Source organism: Pteronotus mesoamericanus, unplaced genomic scaffold (genome assembly GCF_021234165.1).
Source record: "Pteronotus mesoamericanus isolate MK-2021 breed Mesoamerican mustached bat unplaced genomic scaffold, CSHL_Meso_final contig_78, whole genome shotgun sequence".
Classification (NCBI taxonomy): Eukaryota; Metazoa; Chordata; class Mammalia; order Chiroptera; family Mormoopidae; genus Pteronotus; species Pteronotus mesoamericanus.
Window position 1 is genome coordinate 25,617,977 of NW_026555258.1, and position 26,479 is coordinate 25,644,455.

At 40.7% G+C, this 26,479-nt stretch overlaps 1 protein-coding gene across 1 annotated transcript in view; it reads left to right on the plus strand.

The window, feature by feature from the left end:
• GRIN3A (glutamate ionotropic receptor NMDA type subunit 3A) overlaps positions 1-26,479 on the plus strand; it is a 140,913-nt gene that overhangs the window by 90,037 nt on the left and 24,397 nt on the right. Inside the window, exons 4-6 of the mRNA XM_054584942.1 lie at positions 1,509-1,654; positions 5,552-5,667; positions 13,673-13,824. Coding sequence (XP_054440917.1) covers positions 1,509-1,654; positions 5,552-5,667; positions 13,673-13,824 — 414 coding nt within the window. The remainder of the gene's footprint in view (positions 1-1,508; positions 1,655-5,551; positions 5,668-13,672; positions 13,825-26,479) is intronic.

Genomic DNA, 26,479 nt, shown 5'->3' on the forward strand with positions numbered 1-26,479 from the left:
TATGCATATTTAAATTTGATCATACCCTACAAAAGCTTTTTACTTATTTATTATATGAGCACTTGTCTTGTTTTGCTAAATGTGTTTCACAAACATACTTATACATGGCATAACATTTATAAATGTGTCATATAATTTATTGCCATATTGCTAGATATTTAGTGTGTGTCAAAACTAGTTCACCTTCAAATATAAGTTATTTGTTACCATATTCAGTGAGTTCTTAAGCTCTTTGGTTTGAAAACCTAATTATTAAAAAAAAAAAAACCTCTGTACTATCTCCTCCATAGAGGAAAATTACAAACACGTATTTACATTAAATGTAGCTTTCAATTTTAGGAACTTTATAAATTCCTTGAAGCCCATCCATGGATTCCTGTCCCCAGGAACTCAGAACCAATGATATCAAATATGTTAACATGAAACATGACAAAAATTGCAAAAACTTTACAATTGTGGGGATAATCTCAAAAATACTCCTGACTATAAAATATTCTACTATTTTCATAATATGGCCCAATCCCAGTTCATTCTTATATTTGAAATAATCTAAGTCTAGACTCCACATTAACACTTCTGTATAACTTTCGGGAACAATAATAGTTCATGTGCTCTCTCTTCACTGTCCTAGTGACAAAAGGCCTCTGCAGGATGCCCAGTGCAGCGCTCCTCACGGGGAGGCCTCGCCCCTGGAGAACGGTGACATCACCGGGTCCATCTGCGCTCCCCTTGTCCTCTGTTACTCCCAGTTGTCTTACATACTATTCCATTTGAGCAAAGGTAGAGCATAACTCAGCACCGGGTAATACTTAAAGGAAAGAGACCATTTCATAGTAACACCAAAAATAAATTCTACAGACTCAAAATGTAAGACAGTAAATCCTCCTTTAATGTCATCGATAGGTTCTTAGAACTGTGGCAAAACAATGTTAACAACATCAGTTTTACATAGGCTAATTGATATAAACAAGAGTTAAGTTCCTATGGCCTCTCATAAGCATCACAATGAAAGAACATTGAACAAAACATTATTTGATGACATGCTGTGTAGCATAAAGACAGATAAAAAAGATATAGCCTTTGCTTTGGGTCAGGTACACTTCAATCTCAGGATGCAAGGTTTTAAGTTGGCCTTTGTCTAATTCTAACCAAGGAGGAACACAATCTTTAATTTATTATCTTAACCATATACTATGTCTGATATGCAACTTATAATAATGAGGTTGATTCTACATGCCAATTCATAGTTTCTAAAGAATTGTGATAAGTTCTCAATAGAAAGCAGAAAATTGTTTTGCTTTCTGTTTCTTTGCCTCTGAAGATAGAATAATTACTAATGTGAAAGCTGGGATATGAAAGAGCATCTCCTTATGTCTGCACATTTCTATGTGCATATTTATGCCAGCATTTAGCATAAAATTCTACATTAACTACATTTCAAAGAGTGATGGAAGAAGAAAATTCTAAGACTAATTTATATTAAAGACATTTCTTTTTCTCCCTCATAGCTCCATCATCCGTCCCAAGGCTTCCGCTTTGGAACTGTCCGGGAAAGCAGTGCTGAAGATTATGTGAGGCAAAGCTTCCCAGAGATGCATGAGTACATGAGAAGATATAATGTACCAGCCACCCCCAATGGAGTGGAGTATCTGAAGTGAGTGTCAACCTCTTGGGTTCAAAAGTTCTCACTGATGCAGGATTTGTTGTTGTTTTTTTAAAAATGACAGCTAACTATACCCACTCTGTGTTCAGTAATACCTCACACTGTGTGAGATCCAGTGTGGAATAGTGTACATTTACTCATGTGACCTAAATTACTAGTTACCTCCATAGTGCCAATTTGGCAATAGATTTGTTCAAAGTGCCAGTGGGGTCATTAGCGTAGCAGATGGTGGGGGAAATAACTGTTGGCTTGATTTTACGTGAGAAAGCAATGGTGCAGAAATGATCAAACACTCAGGGAATGTGGCCAGAGGGTAAGTGCCCCGAAGCAACCCTTTCTTCCTTCACAGTGAATCTGTAAGCCCATAGACTGTCTCCTCTTTTCAAAAAGAAGTGGAAGTTTTTGTAGAGATCTCCAGTAGAAAGGAAATAAGATAAAAAACAATGATCTCATGCCTGCATCCTCCTCATCAGAATATAGGAGAAGCACTCACATCTCCATGGCAGGGTATTGGAGCCTGTAATGCAGTGAGAATGCAAAGGAGGGCAGTGTGTCTATGGATCTGCTAGTCTGGTCAGCCTGAGAAAAGGAAAGGAATGGTTCCTGACAAGAACCCAGCGTGAGAACGAGCCGTCCTCGCCCTCCTGCCTGCTGGTCTCAGGACAATGACATACCTTCAAACCACCAGAATTATGCAGCTTCAGGAAACTGGTGTCTCTACGGTTGATCACAGTAATCTTCCCAATGGACAGCAGAAACTGCCACCTCAAATTCTTTTTTTTTAAGAAAGAAGGAAAAATAAATAACTTTGTAGGGCAGAATGTCTGGCTCTGGTTTCTCAAAAGCTTTAGTAACAAGCCCCTAAAACAATCTTGTAGACCTATAACTAGAGTTAGAGAAGAATCCTTGTGCTCTCAGATTAGCAGAGTTATGTACGGTGCTCAAATACTATGAAATGGTACATTTTATTTTTAAGAACACTAAAGCATTAGAGTCCCTCTCAGACACAGAGTTTGGTGCTCCTTGGCCTACCCGCTCCTCTTCTGCATTCTCCTCTCCAGGCAAACTCATGGATGAGAGAGGGAGGAAGATGTCAGGGAGACAGCAGTGGCTCCCAGCGAGGCAGCAATGGCTGACAAACCAGGTTCTGGCAGAAAGGGGTGCAAAGGGCTACTGCTGCTCTCCCAGCTCCGCTCCCCTCAGGGTTTCCATGACTCAGGGAACTTCACCTGAGAAGTCCCCAGTGCTCAGAGTTGACCCCAATCTAACTTGGAGAGAAGAAATAATTAGAAAAGCAGGTACAGATGAAAAAGTTGAGGCCTGGAGGAAGCAACTTGTTCAGGGTGAGACAGCTAGCAAGTGGCAGACTCGGGACTGAAATTGGGGCTCTAGAATCCAACCAGTGCTGCAGGCTAGTTTAGGAGCCATAACAAAAAGTAGGGCTTGGGTGTTCAAAGAGTAGTCTGTGTTGCACTTAGCACCTGGAAGATGTGAGAAATGCAAAACCTCAGGATTCATCCCAGAATTTTAACAAGCTCCCCAGGTGACTCACCTCGAGGTGAAGTTGGAATACAGACAGAGTTTGCCGTAAATGCCCTCTCCCTTCTTATCTCTGGGCTTCTCTCTCCATTTTTGGCCTAGTTGCTGCCTAAGCTCTTAACCACCACTCCAAGCAACGACAGTCCTCGTGTTACCCCCCTGATATCCCAGCTCCCTGACCTACAGGGCACAACCCTGGAATCCTCTGTGCACAAAAGTTTCCTGTGTTAAACCTGTCCCTTCCCTCTCCTATCAAAATTCCCCTGGGCTTAGTCCTACTCGCTTAGGGCTCTGCTTTCTGAGCTGATGCTTTTAAAATAATAATAATAATAATCCCTATTAAAGCATTAATTTATTTCAGTATATTTATGTATGACTATGTTTTGTGTTTTATGTATTATGAAGTGAATGCTCAAAAAGAGCAAAAGTCTATAATGGGAGAAACAACTGCAGACTCTGCCAACCATAAGGATGATTCAGCCCGTCTAGAAGCTATTTATACCTGGATCACACCCATCCACTTCCTCACCAGTGGCCCAGGGCCCCAGGGGAGTCTGTGAGCTGCAATGTGCAGTCCAAAATCAGGGGTAGTTATTTAAGGATATTAGTCATAATGGACCTCAGGAATTACTTGTCAGAAAAACTGAATCCTATTGCAACCACAAATATTTGCAGAGTATTGGTAAATGGTTACTTGTTGCAGTGTAGCTCCCAAGGTACATTCTGCTACTTACAGCAGTAAAACTTTGATTGGAGAAACATCTTTCAGTTCAATTTTGATTTTATTGCCAAGATTCCATTAAGGTTCCTTATCATCAGCTCCTATGAGACAATTCACATCCCCAACCCTTTCTGAAGTGTCCCACAGCTGTGGAGCTGGAAGTGTTCCATCATTTGGTTAAACATAGACCTCATTGTAACTTAAATCCAATACTACATGGAAAGGAGGATGTATTGTACATTGGCAATTTTACTTCCTGAATGAGGAGGAAGACTCAGTGGTCATTGGCACCAAGAAAAGGGCTTGGCCTACTTAATACAGGTCCATTTGTGCCCCAAAGTCATCCATGTAAAGATATCCATCCTGCCCCATGATGAATCATAGCAGTGTCTAGGGATGTCTTTCCCTTTTAGATTTTGATGGTCCCTGGCCATGTCCTCTATACTGAATTACAACAGCTTCATGCTTGGCTCTAAGTGAGGAATGGCTGAGCCCATATGTGATAGAGAAGGGTTGTTTTCTTTGACAAGCTGTGTGGACAACCGTGAGGGTCAGAAAGCCTTTCTTAAATGGATGTATGCCCTACACTTTTCAAAAAAAGGATTCAAGGTGACTGAAAACAAGAATCATTGCATACACCTTGCAAAACTCTCTTGGAAACTTCCCCTTCCTGGCCCCCCTTTGTAAGTGGGAGCTCAGCTGGTGCCAAGGCATAGCCCTCCTCTGGACTGTCTCTGTGCCTGAGTCCGAAAATATGGGGAGAACTCATGAAGAATGTGTAGGGTGTCTGTTGGCATCTTAAGCCCAGCCCACAACCAATTCACTGATACAGTCCGGAGACACCTCCTTAAATGATTCTTGTCAGAACTGCTTCCTGGGTGGGGAGTGAGACATGAATCTATGGACATAAATTAATAAAGAGGTTACTAAGATCTATTACAGATGCATCCCCTTGCATTTATTGAATGCTTACCTATGGACTTTAAAGAGACTTTAACTCCCTTTCCCCCAAAAGTGCTAGATCTCTTATTTGCATTTCCTTATATGTACTCCTAAATATGAAATGCCTGGTCTCTGAAGAATATGATAGTGATCATGAAAAAAGAAATAAGAATTCCCAAATGCTGATTCATGATCCCACCTTTTTCTAGCTATGTAACCTGAATCAAGTCTCTTCAACTCTCTGAGCCTCAATTTCATCTTCTGTTAAAATGGAATGATACTACCTACCTCACAGCCATTGTGAGTGATAACATGTATGGAAAATACAATGCCTAGCACCAAAAAAAAAAAAAAAAAAAAACCCTTCAGTTATTATAAGAGAAATGAACCTTCCCACTCAATTCAGAGTCTCTCTGGCTTTGTTGTTGGGTTTAGAAGTAGTGAAGGAACTGGTAGACAAACCCACTGGGAGGAGGTCATGCTCTCCTAGAAGAGTGGCTTTGTCTCCTGGTCTGCTGTCCACAGGCCAGTGGGATGTCAGCAAGGCCAAGTCAGCAGCTAGCTAGCTTGTGCTGCCCTTAGCATCCAGGTTTCTGTCCCTTAAACCAAAGCCAGCCATCAGCCCTCATGCTTTCTGTCCACTAATGAATCATTTTTGGCTTTCCTTCTCTTGGTCTTAAATATAGGAATGATCCAGTGAAACTAGACGCCTTCATCATGGACAAAGCCCTTCTGGATTATGAAGTGTCAATAGATGCTGACTGCAAACTTCTTACCGTGGGAAAGCCATTTGCCATAGAAGGTATTAATCAGTCACTCCTAATTCACTTTTACTCAGGATGTGCTCATTTTGCCAACGTAGCAAGTCACAAATGCCAAAGTCAGAGGCAAAATGCTATTTATCTTTCCTTGTTTTTATTTTCAACACATAAGCACTTAGCTATTAAGTTGCTGAAGTTAGGAATTTATTTTTCACCTACTCCACAAACATTTATTTACCCAACTGTTAGGGGAAAAAAAACAACAAAAATATTGTTACCCAAATGATGTTGCTTCAGATATCTAGGAGTGGTGGCATGGTATAGTAAGTGGGGAGTCTAATTTTAAATTAATCTGTATTTTCTAATGGCCAAATCCTATAATGAATCTGATACAAAAGTTGCAAAAACTAGAATGATTGCATTTTACAACCGGAAGGACCCCAATGTTCATATAATCTAATTTACTCACTTCCAAAGGTGTTCAGCCCATGGCCCGTGGGCCACATAAGGCTGAGGGTGGCTATGCATGTGGCCCACACAAAATCGTAAATTTACTTAAAACATTACGAGATTTTTTTTTGTGATTACGTGTCACAGTATATTTAATGTGTGGCCCAAGACAACTCTTCTTCTTCCAGTGTGGTGCAAGGTACCAAAAGTTTAGATACCCCTGCTTTAAACACAAGAAAGCCTGGGGACATTACATCACTTTTTCATAATCACACAATTAGATGATAATACTGGAATTATAATCCAAAGCTCATGGTTCTTAAATAAATGTTTTTCCACTAGTTGGAAAACAAGTAGAAAAACATTTCCCTTTATAGCTTAGTAACATTTAAGAGTCCTAAACAAAATCTTGTTTAGGACCTCAGGTTTGCCTTTCTCCCCACTGGCAGCAAATTTTTGCTTCCAACTTGATCAACCAATCAATCAAACTTCAGGACCAAAGAACGATTGCTTTGTCAGTAGCTTCTTTCATTCTGGACAACAGTTGATATATGGAGCCAGTAGTTTGAACCAGCAAATTTCATATCTCCCAATTCCCAGCTTCCCTTCTCTGGCAGTACATGCTAGCTCTCAAGACAGCGATGTTCACTTGTCAGCAAACACTTGACTTGAAACAATCCCATGGAGATGCCCAAGTCCTGTTTCCATAAAACTATACTTTTCTGTAATGTTAACTAGTATAGCAAGACTATTCTGAATCCAATTTCCCAACCACAGTTGGTCTCTGTCTCCCCTAAGCACATCAGCAAATTTTGTATTTAAGCCTTTGCCTTGGTGATGAATGACAATATGACAGCTGATGCTATTTCTTTGTGCCTTCTCCAAAGAGAAATCAATCTCTTCTCCACGCCAAGTGACCTCCGCCTGAACCAGGGATAGAATTCAGAAAGAGAGAGATTAAGTGGTAGTGGTCTTCTATTAAGACTACAGTCTGAGACAGTAAAGTCACAAAAAGAAAAAGCTTGAACCGAAGAACATTCATTATATAACCCCATTTTGTTGTAACAATGGAAAATTCCAGTTTTTGGTGGCATCTGGAGATATAGAAGGGATTTTTTTTTTTTTTTTTTTTGCCCTAGATTCACTGGGTAATTGAGGACCCTTCTGCCATCAGCAGCTACTAAACAATGAATCATTGGTTGTGGGCGTAAGACTGAGGGACTCCCCTTTCCACCTTTGTCTTCAGGGGGCAGCCCTATCTTGTCAAAAGGCAGTGGTGAGATGGCTTGTTTGCCTCTGCTGGCTCTCAGTGCCAGATGCCAGACAATTAACTTCCCACTGGCTTCCTGTTTACACTTCCATCTGTGCACCCGAGACTTAGTGCCTTGCAGTTCTCATCGTCGCCAGACACCACGTTGTTTTTGAAGAGGATCAGCACCAAAATGGCCCATGAAGGGTTCTCCCTGCAAAAGAGCAGAAAGACTACAGATTTGAACAGAGAGAACATTCTCATCGTTGTTGGTTTATTTAAAAACAAAAACAAAAAACTATTGCTGATTTACTCTGTGTGAGTTGCAAATCAGAAAATTTATTTCATCACTGCCCCTGGCAGCAAGTTCATGCCCTAAAAAGAGAACTTGGTAAAACACAAAGGGAGGTTACTTATAGGTTATAAACAATGTGATGAAGATACTAGGAAAAGTTCTGATTGCTGCTTTTTTAAAAAGCATGTTAATTTATGGATTTTTAAGGAATCTTTCTCTCCTAACAAAATTTTTAAAAATATTACATGCTTTCCTTTAACAACATTTAGCTTTCTGGAACTTGTGACAGTGTGGGCTTTATTAATTAACTAGACTTTATAAGCATAAAAATATCATTAAAGTAATTTATGAAATATTCTTATAAGACTGTTTCATATGTCTGATTCCTCTCACAAGATCTAGTACAATTCTAGGCATATAACAGTTATGTGATAAATGATGTATTACCCAATACATAACTCATTAGATTTGAAATAAGTACTTAATTCCCATACAAATGCAGTCATCAAAAGCACCCAGATGGTCTGCATATGCGTTTCCAAGTGCTTAAATGATTTTGCAAACTTAGGAGGGAAAATGGAGTTCATTGATTCCTTCATGCTCATTGTACATTCGCTCTATATAATACTTAGCACAACAAACCAAAATATTAGGAATTTAAGAACATACAGAACACTTTTGGTCATATTAAATCCTGTATACACCATGGACGCAAAGACATTGCATGCTCTGGGGGCAAAAAGGAAAGTGTTGAGATAAATGAATACATGTCCCAAATTTATGCAGTGGAGTTAGCTGACAGTAAAGGTCAAATGAGAAAAAAGTAATGGAACTGCACAGTAATGATTTGTGACCTTTCTGCCAAAGACCTTTGCCTGTTTTGAGTGTTCTTTTACGTGCCTTCCACTAATTATTTAATACAGTGCTTCACAGCTTGGAGCTCCAGCTGTGACGTCTGTGCTTGGGTTAGGAGAGAGCTGCTGTTACTAACTGTGCAACATAGGGCAAGTCACTTGACCTGTTCTTCAGGTTCCTCACCTGCACTAATATATCTATGAGAGTTGTTGTAAAGACTAAGGAAAATAATACATGTAAAGCATGTACAAGCACATAATAAGTACCCCCCAAAATTAGTGTTCAGTATGTTGAATGAATAAATTGAGAGCAATTCACTATAAAACTGTCCCAGGATAGATAGCCTTCTTAGGTCTCAGCTTCTCCCACACACTCCTCTCTCCGCTGTGATGTGCTGGGAGTAAAGGAAACCCATTTTAAATGTTTCCTTTATAGTTGGGGTTATCCCAACCATTGTCCCAGAGTAGCTAAATATGATATTCTAAGGACAGACTGTAAAACTGAATTAGTCTTTCTTCCTGAAGCCTTTTTTAATGTTATCTGAGATCTTATTTTCAAAATATCTATTTTCCAACCACATTTCAGGAAGTCCTCTTAGTCTATGAATTTTTAACTATACGTTTCCTAGCCAAAATATATTTCCACCACTCTCAGTTGAATAAAGTTGATTTATCCATGGGGAAAAGATTGGAATTCTATTGTAAAAATTGTTCTCTTAAGCTATTAAGCTGTATCCAATATCCAGGGTGCCTGATGCCTTCATCTGTAGAGTTGAAAGATTCCATTTTGCTTCATCCATCAACCACAAAATAGTCAACCTGGTCTTTATTGCAAAGCCATGTTTTTAATGATAATGAAAGCAACTCAGGCTGCTAAGTTGAGTCAGCAATTTTAAAACAAGAATTCTTTGACCAATGAACACAATCCAATTTGAAAAGCAACTAATGAAGAAAAAGATAGAAATGAAAACTTCCAGGTTTTACTTTCTTTTTAATCTTCACCTGAGGATATGTGTATTGATTTAGAGAGAGAGGAAAGGAAAGAGAGAGAGACATAAATGTGACAGAGAAACATCAATCAGTTGCCTCCCCCACACACCCCAACCAGGGACCAAACCCACAACCTGACTGGAAATCTAACCTGCAACCCTTTGGTATATCGGTCAATGTGCAATTGAGCCACCCAGCCAGGGCAAGCTTTTACTATTTTATGTTTCTGAGTAAAATAGAATTTTATGTCTTTTAACAAATACCTCTTCTCATTTGTCACATAACATTTTTCTTATTTCTCCCCTTGTTCCATATGCATAATTCGTTGTAATGAACTAATAATTACTATTAATGCTAAAAATCATTAAAATGTCAATAGAGAATATATTCATTAAAATAGAAAGTTAAAAAGGACGGTAATATATTTTTAGCAGTCAATTTCAACTGAACCTTGACATGATAGAGTAGAGTGATTTAATATTTATTATTTCCTATGTAGCAATTTTTTATAAATGTCTCTACAATTTCAACATAGCTTTTCCTCTGGGGCAATTTTTATACTTTTGTTGTAGTGCCAAAAATTCTATTCTTAGAATATGCAGATTTATTTTAAGTATTAATTTTAGATTTTTAAACTTTCTTATCATGTATTTTTGTCTCATCTGCCTGAAATACCATTATAAAAATCAATCTAAAATGCCTCCTCTTATCCTCTCATCTGGCATCAATCTGTCATTCTTCTGAACTCTACAGAGTTTTATCTATCCTCCTCATTGCATCCTAGTCATTAAATTTTACCTTTACTGAATTTATGCCTCACCTATCTCTTTTCCCAAGAAAAGTCCTGTAACTTCCCACTGTGTTGTGTAGTTATGTGTGTGAGCCTCCTCTTCCCACGTGACCATGAGCTCCTAATGGGCAGACTCGGTGTCTGATTTAACTTGGTGACCACCATAGCACTTGGTAGAGTGCCTGGTACCGAGTGAGTAGTCAATACATGTTTGTGGAATTAATGACTAGATGCATAGAGGTGCAAAAATGCTTATCAAGTGATAAATGAAAACAGTTCTGTCATTATTATACTAATGTGGCCTGTAATAACTTAAGAGAATTTTTAGGAGGAATAATATAGTCAGGGAGCATCCTTGCTAGTTAATTTCCTCACCTATGTATATATGGTATACCTGCATATACACACACTTATATAACAATTAGGGCCATACATACACAGTATTTACACAACTTAATGAAAAGTTTATAAATAAAATCTGCTCATGAATAATATATATTTTTGTCTGCTGTTGAAAACAAACCACCATCTTAGAAGCCTGTTGCCTAGTGTTGGGGGATTACATCAAATAACTGTGGCAATATGGCCTGCATTGAAGGGGCAGAAACAAGCCAGGTATTCCCTTGACATGGTCACGTGCTATACTAGGTACAGTGGGCAGAGCATTGGTTTTAGACTCAAACAGACCTACTTTCGAATGCTAGCTTTTCCAACTATGAGCTGTGTGACCTTGGGTAAGTTACTTATCCAGCCTTTAACACTCAAATAATATATATTCTGCATGGGTTTATAAAGGAATTAGACACACATGGAGTGGCACCTGGCACACAGTAGGGCTCAGGTGTGTTGTAATTCTTATTATTAGAACCCCAGAGTGATTTAACTGAACTGTATGCCACACTCGAGTACATACATGGTCTTGGCCTACTGCATGATCTACAAAATGGGGTAAGGTATGTAAACACTTTATTATAGAGCAGGACTTGGTATATTTTAAGCCCCCAATAAATATCAGATGTTGTTGTTGTTGTTGCTGTTGTTGTTGAAAACTACTGCCTCAGGGGCTGAATGTTAATGTATTTTTACAGTATTTTTGTAATATAATAGTTTATAATGTATTGTAAAAAAATACAATAATATTCAGCAAGCCTGGCCTATTTATCTTGACCATCAACCCACTTCTACGAGAGAGTTCCAAGTCTTCCTACTATATGTTCTTACATGCTCCAGTTCTTCATCCTCATGGCACTTATCTCATTTGTAATAAAATAATCATTATTTGGTGCATTGTTTAATATCTGTCTCCCTCAAAGACAGAGACAGATAACACAGTGCAACAGCCAGGACCATATGTGCCTTGGTCACTGCTAAATCCGGAGCACTCAACACTGTACCTGTTCCCTCAGTATATTTGTTGAGTGAATGAATGCATGAGTGAATCAGTTCATCAATGAATATTATCATACATGTGCCTAAGATTGTGTCTGGCACATAAATAAGTACTGAAAAATGTATGTGCAACTGAACTGTCAATAGCATACATTATAAGAAATGTTTCTAAAGAAAACCGCTTACGTCCTTATACTCATTACAAAAAATGTTATTTAATGATAACATCAGCAGAAGAATAGGCTCCCCATGTAAAGCCTTTTATTGTCAGCCTTGCCTTTCAAACCAAAACTACAAGGCACAAAACAGGCACTCAAAATAACTTTTTGTATGGAAAATTCTAATCACGCTCTTGACATTTGTCATCATTTCCTTGACTTGCCATTGTTAAGGAAAAACAAAATTATCAGGGAAAAGAAAACATACAGCTCTTTAAAACTCAAACATTTTTCTGCATTATTTATGTCTTTTATTGGTTATGCGCACATCTCAGGCCTCATCTTTTTTTAAAGAAGGATTTGTGTAATTTATGTATCTGCAATAAAAAAAGGAACAAAAACTAATTTCCTTAGAAATAAATTTAAGATACAATAATTATAACATGTATTTGTCACCAGTAAATATCTTTGGATTCGTGACAGCCTTTTAGGAAGTAACTATATTTTTAATTTATCTTTCTCAACCATCTTGAGGGCAAAACATCTTTTTCTTGACTCTGCTATCCAATAGAGATAAAATGCAGGTAATTAGCTCTTTCACATGCCTCATCAAAGAGATTAACAGTGCGGTAACAGTGTGGAAAGCAAATAAAACCACACAGAGTGGGGATATAGGGTTCAAGCTGATTAATAAAACTGACAACAAATTACATCCACCTTTCTGTTCCTCCCTCCTCATTTCCCCTGACTCCCTTCCCTTCAGTCACTACTATCTTGGATTCCTGGTTTATCATTTCCTTGATTTTTTTCTAAATATATTTTAATCATGTACATATGAATTCCTAAAGATACACTGTTCAGTTTTGAATGTTTTTACATTTACACAATGGATTTGTGCTGTAATCTTCTGGGGCTGACCTTTTTCACTCTGTATCTTATTGCTAAGAGTCATCCGCATTATTACATATTGTTCTAGTTCATATGTTTCACACCATGTCATATTCGAATTGTGTAAATATTCCACAATTTATTTATCCATTCTCTCGTCAAAGAACATTTGAGTTGTTTCCAATTTTTGCTACTATGAAAAGTGGCTCTGAGAACATTCTCGTGCATATCTCCTGGTGTGCTTGTGGAAGAGTTCTTTGGGAATATACTTAAAATTATTGGCCTTAGAGTATATAAGTGTTCAACTATACAAAATTTAATGTATAGTTGAAACAGTGAACTGTTTTCCAAAGTGTTTATGTCAGTTTGCATGACCACAAACAATATGTAAGCAATCGTATTGATCTGTATCTTCTTTAACACTTAGTATTACCAGATTTTTTTTTAATAATTGAAGTTAGTTATTATAACTTTTTATTGATATTTTAGTTCTCATGCTATGTTATATGTTTACATGGTCTTATTACCTAAAGATAAATACAAGTAAAATAGTGCCATGCATGACCAATGATGGGAGTACGTCATAAGGCAAGATGGTGATTACAACCTGCTTTTGTGTACTTAAGGTCTAAAGGAAGGATCCTAGGAGCGATGAGGAGGGAATCCCAGCCCTGGTAGAAATCTCAAAGATGGTTTCTAATAAATATGTTGAAAGAAAGCCAGAAAGCCATGGAAAACAATGTACCACCCCCATATTATGCACAGCCCATTCCTCTCCTTTCTGGATTCATCTCATCTACTCAGAGAGGCAGCGGACCTAAAGTAATCATACTTCAGATATCTTTGAGTCCTTCAAAGGCAAAATGGTGACAGTTTACTATACCTTTGTCACCGGGCCTGATGGCAATATCACACGAGTATAGTAGCAGCCTCTGAGGAACCTCTTGGGTGAAAAGCTCATCTGAGACTATGTTTTCTCCTAGGATACGGCATTGGGCTCCCACCCAACTCTCCGCTGACCTCCAATATATCCGAGCTAATCAGTCAATACAAGTCCCACGGGTTTATGGATGTGCTGCACGACAAGTGGTACAAGGTGGTTCCCTGTGGCAAGAGAAGCTTTGCTGTCACCGAGGTAAGGGAGAGCTGTGGATAACATTAATGCTTTGTATAGCTTTACCGTGAAGAATAGATTTTTTTAAAACAGAAAACAACCAATTCCCTTTTATAGATGTGAAACTAATACCCAGAGATCCTAAGTGATTTGCCCAAGGCATACAAATAATCAGAATCTACTTCTTTCTATTGCAATGCTCTGCCTTTATGGTGTAATTACAAAGAAACCTGCAAAGTGAGCCAGAAATTGGATGATTAGATAGGGGACTAAAAGGTGTAACAAGAGCCACAAGAGCTCAGGCATTTAAAAGAGAAGCCAAATAAACCAGTACAAGGTCAGCCTGACATTTAAAAGAAAATATCTAACAGCAACAATAATGGCTTCAAATAGCTTGTATTTGCCAACAACCCCCACATATAATATGTATTTCAACACAGATTATCCTCCTGGGTTCCAGAACTATATATCTCATTTCCTGTCTGACAATTCCACTTGAATATTCTACAGGCATCTCACATTTAACTTGTCAAAAACTGAACCCTTGATCTTCTTTGCTAAATGTGCTCTTCCTCCTGTGCCTCACGTCTTTGTAATGGTGCCTCTGTCCATCCTGTGACTCATTCCAGAAACTGGTGGGGATCCTTAATGCTTCCCATGTCTCACCTTCTATATCCATCAACAAGCCATATCCTTTCCTTTCTTTCTATAAAATATGTCTCAAATATGCCCAGATATTGCCATCTCCACAGTAATCACTTTAGCCCAAACCATTATCCCTCACCTGGACCACTGTTAAAGTCTCCTCACTGGTATCTCTGTTTTTCTTCCTGCCTTCCTTCAATTTGTTTTCCACATGGTAGATCACTCTTCTGCTTAGAAGCCTGCCATGGCCTCCCATGTTAATTAGGAAACAGTCTGCAATACTGAACGTGGCTTACAGTGTCCTGTGGGATATGACCCTGCCTAATTCTTCAGCCTCATCTCTTACTACTTTCTCCTGGACCATGGTAGCCCCACCACAATAGTCATTTTAGATAGAGAGTCCCCAGTGGCTCCCTTGCCCTGGGGTCTCTGCACATGCTGTCGCCTCCTCCTCCTTCACTACCCTTCCTCCGACACTTACCCAGCTAATGTCTTCTCATTACAAACTCCCACCTGAAATCTCCCTTCTTCAGAGCCTGCCATTATTCCTGATTCAATCCAAATCATATGTCCCTTTAAAATTTTATCTTACATCTCACATTATTTTATAGCACTCATCATAATTTATCAGCTTTACAATTTGTTAACATATATTTCATCAGATTATTATTTGTTAGTGTATTTCCCCTTCATTAGACTATAGTAGGCACTGAGTAAGTAATTGTGGAATAAATAAACCAGAGAAACTGAGCAACATATCTTAGAAGTTGAAAGGCAAAAGGTAAGAACATAAAGCAAGTGTGATATTGGTAGTGTACTGGGTTGAATAACATCCCCCCAAAGTTAATATCTACCCAGAACTCCAGAAGGTAACCTTATTTGGAAACACAGCCTTTTCAGAGGCAATTGTTTAAGATAAGATGGGACTATACTGGATGAGGGTAGGCCCTAACTCCAGTGACTGGTGCCCTTACAAGAACGCCATGCGTGGAGACATACAGGGAAGAAACTCACATGAAGACAGAGACAGAGGCTGACGTGATGTATCTACAAGCCAACGAAAGCTAAGGATTGGCAGCTGCCACAAGAAGCTACAAAAGAAGCTAAAAGACAGACATGCAACAAATTCTTCCTCAGAGCCTTCAGAAGAAACCCACTCTGCCGATACCATGATTACAGACTTTTGACTTTCTGAAATGTGAGAGAGAACATTTCTGTTGTTTTAAGACACCCAGGTTGTGGTAATTCATTACAGCAGCTCTAGGAACCTAAATACAGGTAGATGATAGACAGACAGACAAACAGATTTTAAGTGCATTTTGGCCTAAATCAGAAATCAAAAACCTGTAAGAGTAGATAACTACAACTAGAATCTGAAGCAAGCCAGTCAATGCTCTTGATGATTTAATTTACCTCTAATGTTCTGGGCAGCCAAGACAAAAAGTAGAATATAAGATCAGTTGGAAAACTTTTTAATCAGAAAAAGAGAAGGAAATTAGTCTGACTTTAGTACTAAATTCTAAAATAATTCTTTTTTGGAAAACTGTCACTAAATAACAGAATCGACAATGTTTGCAAAATGCAAAAATACTTCTCTAGCTAATTCTTGTATTGATGAGTCAGAGAAGTTGTGAGCATGGTGTTAGAGGTGATTCAGTGACAGCCTTTTGGGAGGCACTAAACATATAATTCATATCCTCTGCTTCTTTATGACCTACGCAACCTGCTCCAGAGAGCTTAGACCACCTGTAAGAATGGATTTGTCTTGTCCAACAGTATTTATCAAGCACTCACTATGGTGCCAGACAGTGTTCTAAACACTTTGTACAGTCAAAAAACAAAGGTTCAGCTGCCTGTTGCCACAAAAGCCAAACTCATGAAGCATTGCTGGTGTAAAAAAGAAAAAAGAAGTTTTATTCAGGTGCTGCATGATCTGGGAGGATGGCAGACTCTTGTCTCAAAGCCCATCACCTCAGCAAGACCAAGAAAAAAGCCAGTATCCAGAGTTCCTGTTTCAACTGAAAATAAGTTCTTTGAAGCCCAGAGGTGGCTGCTAAGCAGTCGATATTCCCCATCCAGGTAGCGTGTGGCTTGTTCCCAGCTGCTGCTCATTTCAGGTTTCCTCCTGGAGCCTGTGTGTGAAGCTCACATGGCCCTGGGCCATGCAGCTGCTCGGGCTGCAAGGTCATGTGCTCCTGGGAGAGAGTATGCACCCTCACTGGCAAATGCATCACCAGGATGGTGAAAGGGAGAGAGAGAGAGAGAGAGAGAAGCTCCCTCATGAAGGCTATGGGCCACATGGCCCATGGAGAGAACAGGAGAGTTTGTTTGAAATGCCAAGTGCAGGTCATGAGCCAGCATGCCATGAGCAAGAGAGAACCAGCCTTTCTTTGTTCCCCTGCAATTATATTAGCTTGGGCGTGGGATAAACCAGGTGCTTTCTCAAAATGACCAATCAATTTCCCAGACTTTCACATGCTTTGGGTGAGTCCACCTCCCAAACAACCCCTTCTTTCCCCAGGCTAGACTGGCACCATTTTTGGTCCAGCACCTCTCCTGGGCATTTTCACTTCTGTGGTGCATGTGCCTGCTTCCCCCTGGGTACCCCCTTCAATCTGGTACCAGAAAAGGGGGAGAAAGCCTTTTTCCTCTATCTAGTTATCTCGCTAGTCTTTCACGTGCTCAGTGTATCAACCTCCCCCTGCCACTCTCTTGGCTGATAGAGGAGACTCCCATAGAACTAAGGATAAGACTACCAGGAACAAAACCTCCGTTCTGGAAGATCTTGGCTCTCAAACAATTTGTTTCTTGACTAAGTTGTTCGTGAAAAACAAAAATGTCTCAGTGGTCTAACAAAACTCCAGCGTCCTGATTCACTTCCCAACAATCATGCTGATACCTGCGTGATCAGTCACGTGTCTCTAAGGTGACAAAGGAAATTCAGTTTTTGAACAAATCACTTCTCAAACAGTTTTCCAGAAAGAATTCATTTCAAGAAACAACTGTATATGTCATTGAACAAAGGAGACATAAGTCTTTGCCTTTGAGGAGTTTGCATTGTTGCAGGAGGAGATAATACACAATAGACACACTGCATAAGTAAATTAAATAGTATTTGCAAGATGCGAAGAAGGATAAGGCTGATGAAAACAGTCATGAAGACCTCATTGAGATGATCATTGAGCAAAGATTTTAAGGTAGCAAAGAGGAATTAGAGAACTGGCATGCTCTATTTTTTACCGTATGATAGAAACTGTACTAGCGACTTTCAGTTGTTAGTTCTCACTACAACCCCAATAAGGCAGGCATTTTTATCTTTGTTGGAAGAGATTTACATGGCTTTTCGTAAAAGGAATACCCCTGGGCTTCCATTGGCCAGCTAAGTTAATTCATCCAAGAAGCAAACAAACCAATTGCTAAAATAGTTCAAAGCAACAATCACTTGGTATTTTCTACCATTTGTTGTGATAATGGTTAACTCAAAATCTCCAAGTGATTCAGAGATGACAGCGAGACATTAAACAGACAAAAGGAAACTCCCAGTCATGTCCCCAAAGCCGGCAACATAGAATGATTCACACCTCCCTGACCACAGGCATACTCCTAGGCTGTTGCCATTTCAGAGGACCAGCAGACTGGATGTCAGCTGAGGGGACCGTGTGACTCCCAGGGCAAGCCTCTTGAGGCACAGATCTCTGCAAACTCAGAACCTGACTCCACTTGAGCACACCTTGGGGAAAATACTTTCGGAGACTGGCTGACACAACCACTAACATACATCTGTTTATCCAGATGTAAAAATATATAACACAAAGCATGATAAATTTGAAGCCATGTATTTTGGGATTTGCATCCTTGCTCTACCAATTAATAGCTGAATGACTCTTGAGTCTGAGTTTCCTCTTCTGTGAATGAGTATAAAACCAGCCTTGTGATTTTGTTCTGAGCATAAAAGATCACTTATGGAAATACCTAGTGAGAAACATGGCACAGTAAATAGTAAATACTAGAAAAATGAATACTTCCTCTTCCTCTATCATTTCCTGGGGTCCATAGATATATTCAGGTGTCCTCTAGTTTGTTTGTTTGTTTTTTAAGTAAGGAGACCTTCCCAGAAGCCCTCCAGTAAACGTCTTCATATTTTATTGGCCAAAATTGGGTCATCTGCCCATGTGTAAGACAACCAATAGTGAGAGTGAGGGAATCCCCATGATGACTTAGACCAGGCATGACTCACCGCCTGGGACTGGTGATGGGACAGCTTCCCTTGAAACACATGCTCACACAGAGAAGGGCGAATACCTAAATGAAAGAAGGACTCTTTGGAGAAGACAGGAGAGTAGAGGCCAAATAGGCAACCAATTCCTTCTGCACCTGTCTGTGGATGGGAAAGTTGCTTCCTCTCTCATTTTTTTTTAAATTTTTAATTGCATTTTTTTCCATTACCACTTAACCCTGTTATACCACTCTTCCCTCTGCAATCACCTCACTGTTGTCCATGTTCACGCTTTCTTATCTTGCCCACCTCCAGGCGTATATACAATGAGATATTTGAATTTAGTCAACCTCAAGATTCCTCCCCGCTGTTTGATACAGTGACTCTGGTTTCCCTTTATAGCATCCTGAGACATGACTGGAGGGTGAAGCAAACATAGGTTCACAGTTGTGAGTATGCAAAACACAGTGTTTATTCTTTTATTATTATTTATTGTCATATTAATTTCCCTATGAACAACTGTAAACCTACTTTTGGCCCATCCTGTATTTAATTCCCTAGACAATGTGGTCTAAAGGTCAAAAACATGGGCTTTGGAGACAGTTCTAGGTTTGAACCCGACCAGCTATGTGATACTGCACATGCTACCTGGCCATTCTGAGCCTCGGTTTCCACATAACCATCAAGTTATGGTTGTTAAGACACCCTCAGTCCTGCTTTTCAGGTCAGCTGAATTTAGAAAAGGGAGAGAGGTGTGGGGATTAGGAGAATGGAAGAGAGTTATATCCTTATTTGGAACTTCAGAGACCAAAATAAAGAAGATTCTGGTAACATTCATGTGTGTGGAGCTAGGAGAGCCACCCCCAGCCGTAGGGAATATTATGAACACACATGGCACTATTGTTTCTCAGGGACAGTGGTGTGCACTATGGCATAACCTGGCCAAGGCAGTAACAAACTACTGTGTGATAATGCTCATCTGTGTATATTTAAATAGCCATACATATCCTCATGCACTAACTGGCATATTTATCTTGAAAAACCCAACACAGAATTTCCGGACGTCACTCTCACAGAATCTAAAGTTTCATTGATTGAACTTCCTCTGGGAAGGCTTTCTGTCTGCTGGATTTCCCTTTGCTAATCCATGAGTCTCCACCTGCTTGCCTTGTGTGTGTGTGTGTGTGTGTGTGTGCGTGCGTGCGCGCGTGCGCTTTCTCCCAGAAAAGGTCAGAAGAAGGAAGCATGCCTGGTTAGGCTTTGTTTGCCCTCCCTTTCACCTTAAATACCATGCACTGCTGGGATGAGTGGGTGTAAGAAACAAGGACTGGCTTTGAAATCAGACAGGCCGTACTTGAAGCCTGCCTCTACCACCCGCTTATACCTTGGGGAAGTCCCTAACGCACCTCAGGCCCAGCTTCTTCATCTCTTCAGTGGCTCTTGTGAGGAATTTTTTTTTTTAAATGGTCATTTAATGAACGTGCCCCACCTCTTTCCCCTACGCACAGTACAGCAGGAAGCAGGTATGTTCTGGAGGTTTTCCCACCCAACAGACGCTCTAAGGAAGACATTCCTCTGTTTATTTCTGAGCTTACCTCCCAGTTGCCGGGTACAGTCCAAGTCTGTGTCTGTTGCCACAGAGTTTTAATACCCTTTCATATTCAAATATGTGTGTGTGTGTGTGTGTAAGTGTATGTGTATCTATATGTGTGTGTGTGTATATATACATATACTAGTTTGGCTAAGGAATTATATGGTCACCTAGTAATAAGACATGAAAGATGCCTTTGTCAGTTGGACAGTAATACTGGTCCCCTGTGAGAACTTTGATCTATTCACCTCTCATTTCTTAGCAGGCCCAGAACTGCCTAGCTGCAGTTTCTCTGGAGGATAAACTCATTTTTTTTAAATTCCAGGGTCTTATCTACTCCCCAGAGTCACCTAGGAAATTGGAGGTCCAATTCTGCAGGCCAGGCTCTTGCCATTTTCAGAGAGGAATTTTAAATTGACCTTAGATGTTTCCCCATGATGCTGCCAGCACAGCTGCGCCTATGCCCACAGTAGACTCACTGTAGATCAGCTCCGCTGAAGAAACTTATGGCAGGCTTTAAATTTCCTTCTCTTCCTTAGATTCGGGGGGGCGGGGAGGGGAGAAAGAAGGTAATTGTTGTTTTTTTTTGTTCGAATCACTGAGTGAATTTAAGAGCTCCAACAAAAGTTTTGTGAAATCCGTTATTTACAAATCAGGAAAAGGAAGGCAGCAAGCAGATCACAGTTTAGCAAACTCCTAAAATTCTTCAAGGAATTATTAAGATATATGATGATACCTGTCACAAGCGTATGTTCATGATATAGTCTTTCCTATTAGTCAGCCGGGCAACTGCTTGGCAAGCTGCCAGCTGAGCAGCCCAGCACCAAGGAAAAGGCAAGAGTCACACACAGTGACTATGTTATCCACTCAGCTTTTATTGAATGCAGGTTCACTCAAAGTAGAACATCAACATACATGAATATCCTACTCACACTCTAACAGTCTAAGAGAAATATAAGCTACACACACAGCAATCAATGGGGGATAATGAACCCAAGTCCCAGAGTCTCAGTCTGCAGGTCCAGGAGATAGCACAGTAGGCAAAGGGAAGTTGTCGGCATCTTGCAAGGAAGGCCTTCTGGAGCCAGGTGGGCAGCAGGGCAGGCAAAGTCCTCAGTCCAGCAGGGCAGAGCCTCCGGCAGCTGATGCCAAGGGAGATCAGTGTGGCGTGGAGCAGCACTCTGGTGTGAGGAGCTCGGCTGTCTCAGCAGTGGTCTGGAGCCTGCCTCAGTTATACCTTGAAAGTGGTGCACTCCGCTCTCCTGGGTCTTTTCATAAATGTCTTGGCACCCCTGATGCCAAGTGCAGAACTTCCCCAGGAGCCTACCTATGGGTGGTCCCGCTCTGCAGACATGGCCACTCGGACCACGTGGGCAGATATGTCTTCTTGCCAGATATGTTTACTCTGACTTAGATAACTTTCCTTTGAACCAAAGTGTCATGGCTGGCTGACAGCCTTGTAAGTTGACATAAGTGACTCCACTTTGTTTTACATACTTTATACTCTCTTCATAGGACCAACGCCATCTTATTGGTCCTGCTCTCCACAAAACCTCTTTTTTAAAGTCTACCTTAAATAATAGGCTGAATAATGCACATTTTAACCAACTGGGAATAGTCAAGATGGAAGAGGGGACAGTGATCTTGGCACGGAATAGATAGCACACTCAAACAGCCTGAAGAGAGTTTTCAAGAAACTATCTGCACAGAAATAGTTTAAGGAAACCAACAGACATAGTATGGTCTCCCAGGACAGGTAAAGTGAAAGAGCCATTACCACACTTAAATCAAAGGAAAAAATTGGAGAGTGCCATTCCTAGAACCCGGTAGGGAATAAGAGAGAGTTTTCTAACTGGAACTGTAGCCTTTGGTTAGAGAAAATCCACAGCGATCTGGCCAAGGAAGAGCCAGGGAATAAATGTCTGACATTAATCTCCTCCCGCCTTCCCACCTTCTACCACTGCCTTAGATCAAGACAGCCGTCAATGGGGCCCATGGAAGAACTTCCCCGGGCACAAAGCAGGATGGAGAAAGGTGGAAAGTGGATCTGGAGGGGCAAAAGAATGTCCAGCACACCCCCTTGTGGCAGATGATGGTGGGGCTGGGGCCAGGTAGAAGGAAGCGCTCACAGCCTGACCATCTAAGAATGTGCAGCTTCTGCGCCTACAGACAGAGGTCCAGCGCGCAGGCAGAGATCATGCGTCATGCTGGAAGGAGAGACAAGTATGACAGGTCCACTGAATGACCCTGGTCTTGGGAGTCAGACCACTCTGGCTCTAACATTACTGTGAGGAGTCAACTTTATATCCTCAGGAAAATTACTTAACCCCTTTGAGCCCCAGTTTAATTCGTATCTTGTTGGGCTGGTACAAGGTTTTCCGTCTCTGAATCCAGGGTTCTCATGTTGTTATTGAGTGCTGAGGGAAACAAACACTGATTAAGCAAGAGGTCAAAGGTTGCGGTGAAAGGAGTTCTCTCCCTGGAATCCACAGAGTTCAATTATGTGGGGTAGGAAAGAGGAGAAGTCAATTTTGAAACAGCCTAAAAGTAAATCATTACACTTCTTAGTGTTTTTTATTATTATTAAGGCATGTGCACAATAAAACACTTTGTCCCATTCTAACCCTGACCTCACCCTCAACTTGACCTTCACCCCATCCCTGAACTTACTGCATCCTTGACCTCACCTCTTTATCCCTGACCATGGCCTCAGACCACCAAAATGTGTATCTAATGTGAAACCTGTTAACATTTGTTCACTGAAAAAACAGAGTTGTCTCATGGCAGATCCATTCTTCCCTCTGTATTGGGGCGAGGGAGGTAGGGTTAGTCGACTATACGTTGGAAGCCAAAGAAATCACAAAAGCCACATCAAGAAGCTTCAGTACTGGTCAATTTTCTGCCCAGTTTATTTGTAAAAACCCAAAGGGAATGGTACAGAGTGGGGGAGGGGAGAGTTTTAATACAGTCTTTTCTGCTCATGACAACTAGGTCACGTCTCAATAGCTTCCTGCCCCTTCTCATTCCTATCCCTTCCTTTTTCAATTTAAAATGTCACTGCTATTCAACCTGATGAAACTTATGGTGAGGCAAGGAAAGTTAATGACTGTAGATTGCTTTAAATTGAAAACCCGTGTATGTCAAGAGCCACCTTGACAGCTGAGTGCTTCCCTTGGAATAGCCTAAGTAATTAAGTTTAATATTTAAGCCAAGTATAGGGTCAGATGGAACCTATCCAGGTAGTGCTTTTTGGAAACCTGAAGAAGCACAAAGCTGTTCATGTGTCCCTTTAGGAAGTGGGGTAGAATCGCCCCAGAGAAAGGGAAACCAATCACAGAATAGCTTTGCCTTCTTTTACTCTGCTGTCAGAACAAACTCATCCATCCATCCATCCATCCATCCATCCATCAGGAAACATGCATGGAACTCCTGTGTGCCCTCCAGGCACCGGGAGCAGCCAATGGAGAGATGAATACAGAGCTCCCAGACAGGGAGAGACGGACTTGTGACCAGACCCCCCCCTCCACCTCACCACCACAGGGACAGCAGAAGATACAAGGTAGGACTGTGACACAGGCAAACCCGTGACTGACTCATGGGAGAGCAAGAGAGAGTCAGAGAAGCCTTCCTGGGGAGGTAACCTTTGTAGCAAGGAGAACCCTCCAGCTACAGCATGAGCCACACGCTGAGGCATTGAAATTACAAGCAGTGCCATTTGGCCCCACCCTCCAGAGATGCCACACCATGCCATGCTGGATGGACAGGACTCCGAGCCCTCTTACTGGTGCCCTCCTTGGGGATTCTAAAATTGTAGCTGGCCACCTCCCCGGCTCACCGGGTATGCAGCCACAGCTGGAAGTGGAAGTAAATTATAAGCCATTAACTTTTCCTGTGTCTTGTTGCCCCTTCTTCTGCAAGAGCAGGGACGTCTTTTCTACTGGGGGATCATGAGAAAGGCTACTTGTTAGTAGTGAAATATATTTAATGAGCTAGATTATAGAGAGCCCGTAGCTTAAAAAATGTTTCCTCCTTCTTCCCTGAATATAGAGCTAAGCACACAGAAGAAAAAATATTTGGTAAATAATAAGCATGAGCAAGAAATTACAGTTGGTGTACCCTCCCTCATGGACCCATCTGCAAAAAAAGCAGGAGCATTTTATAATTATAAGCATCTTAGAATTCCAATATAAACTTTCTTTATTATTTACATATGTTTTACAATGGAAGACTTTTTTGGCGGGACTTCAGAAATGCATGATTTGAAATACTCTGTTTCTCAAAATGCTAGCTTAATCAGCTTTTTTTCCTTGCTTTAATTTTTAATTTTTAAGTTAAATTTACTGGAGTGGCATTGTTAATTAGATTATACAGGTTTCAAGTGTACAGTTCTGTTACATCATCTGTGTATTGCATTGTGTGCCCACCACCCAAAGTCAAATCTTCTTCTGTCACCATATTTTGACCCCCTGAATCCTTTACTACCTCCCACCCCCCTTACTTCTGGTAACCGCCATAATGTTGTCTGTGTCTATGTGTTTTTGTTTCTTTTTCTTATTTGTTCATTTGTCGCTTTTAATTTTACACCCCTCATATGAGTGAAATTATATGGTTCTTTTTATTTGACTTATTTCACTTAGAATGATATTCTCAAGATCCATCCATGTTGTGCAAATAACAATATTTCATTTTTTTCTTTTTTTTATTCACTTATTTTTAGAGAGACGGGAAGGAGAGAGAAAGAGAGGGAGAGAAACATCTATGTGTAGTTGCCACTTGCGCAGCCCACACTGGGGACCTAGCCTGCAACCCAGGCATGCGCCCTGACTGGGAATTGAACCAGCGACCCTTTGGTTCACAGGCCAGCACTAAATCCACTGAGCCACACCAGACAGGCCAGATTTTTTCTTATGACTGAGTGGTATTCCATTGTATATATGTACATTTTCTTTATCCAATCATCTATCAATTAACCAGCTTTGATAGCACTATGTTATTTCTTTCTTCCAACTCAGCTCCGAGGTCTGAGTGGGAAAATGAGATGGCTTATACAAATCATTAGGCTGCACTTTTACCAGATCTTTAAAAAAAAATAACAGTACTATTTTCTTTAAATGTGATCGAGGGTATTTCAGTTGAGGTTGCTGGGTAGGCAGGCTGGAGACTGACAGTTCTCGAGTCCTATTTTCCTCTCATCCGGTATCATAACAAGGACTGCTTCTCTGTTGCTCTCCGGTTACTAAGTTTGAATTCTGATACAAAAAAAAACTAATTCCAGCCAGTTTCCCCATCACCCTTGCTAATGACGACATAAACAGATCTCATGGAATAAGGGTCCCCTCTTTTATATACCAGAGATGCTTGGGACATAAATTATACCCCAGAGCACATACTGTCAATTGTTCTTACTTTTCCCCTGGTTAAATTCAGTGAACTCATGAATATTTATGGATGTTATTTATTTATTATGTAACTAAAAGGTATGAACAGGGCTCATACTGATTAGGACTACAGCGAGAGTCTTCCACTTTTTTAGATTGCCTTACACTGAAATCTATGGGTGCTCCCAGGACACGGGCCTCCTCCCTAATTATTCCCTGTGCTAGGTAGTTACCTGCAGGCTCTGGAGATTCTTGGCTGGAAGTAAACAGAGAAAGCCTCGAAATGTGTGAAGATTGCCACCTAGTGTCTGTGATGTGAGATGTCACAAAATATCAGAAAAGCCATCTTTTTTGTTCCCCACAAACGGCATTAACTGAGCCTAAGGATGTTATTGTCCTGACATTTCCTAAAATCTAAGGCTTCTGAAGGTGCTTCCTCCCCATACAGCTGTGGTGGGATTTCAAGTCCTGTTGGCTGAGAAGGCGGCAGGGTGGGAGTGCCCCGTTTACATGTTGTAACAGCATTGAGTAAATTATATCCTGTATGGAATGACTGAATACATATTGCCCTCTCTTCAGTGTCCAGGGCGTGGTCACACCATCTCTTCACTTTGATACTATGCTCTCCCCTGACCTGCCTGTTCAGCCACACTGGTCCTCCTGCTTTGCGCGCTCCTCCTGCCCCAGGGCCTTTGCACAGGGAGCTCCTTCTTCCTGGAACACCCATCCCTGCCTAGAACTTCCTGTTAACTTCTCCTTCTTGAGATTTCAGCTCAATCACTAGTTCCCTATTAAAAGTTCTGTGAATCTCTCTGATGGGATCAAATTCCTGCTGTATTATCTCTC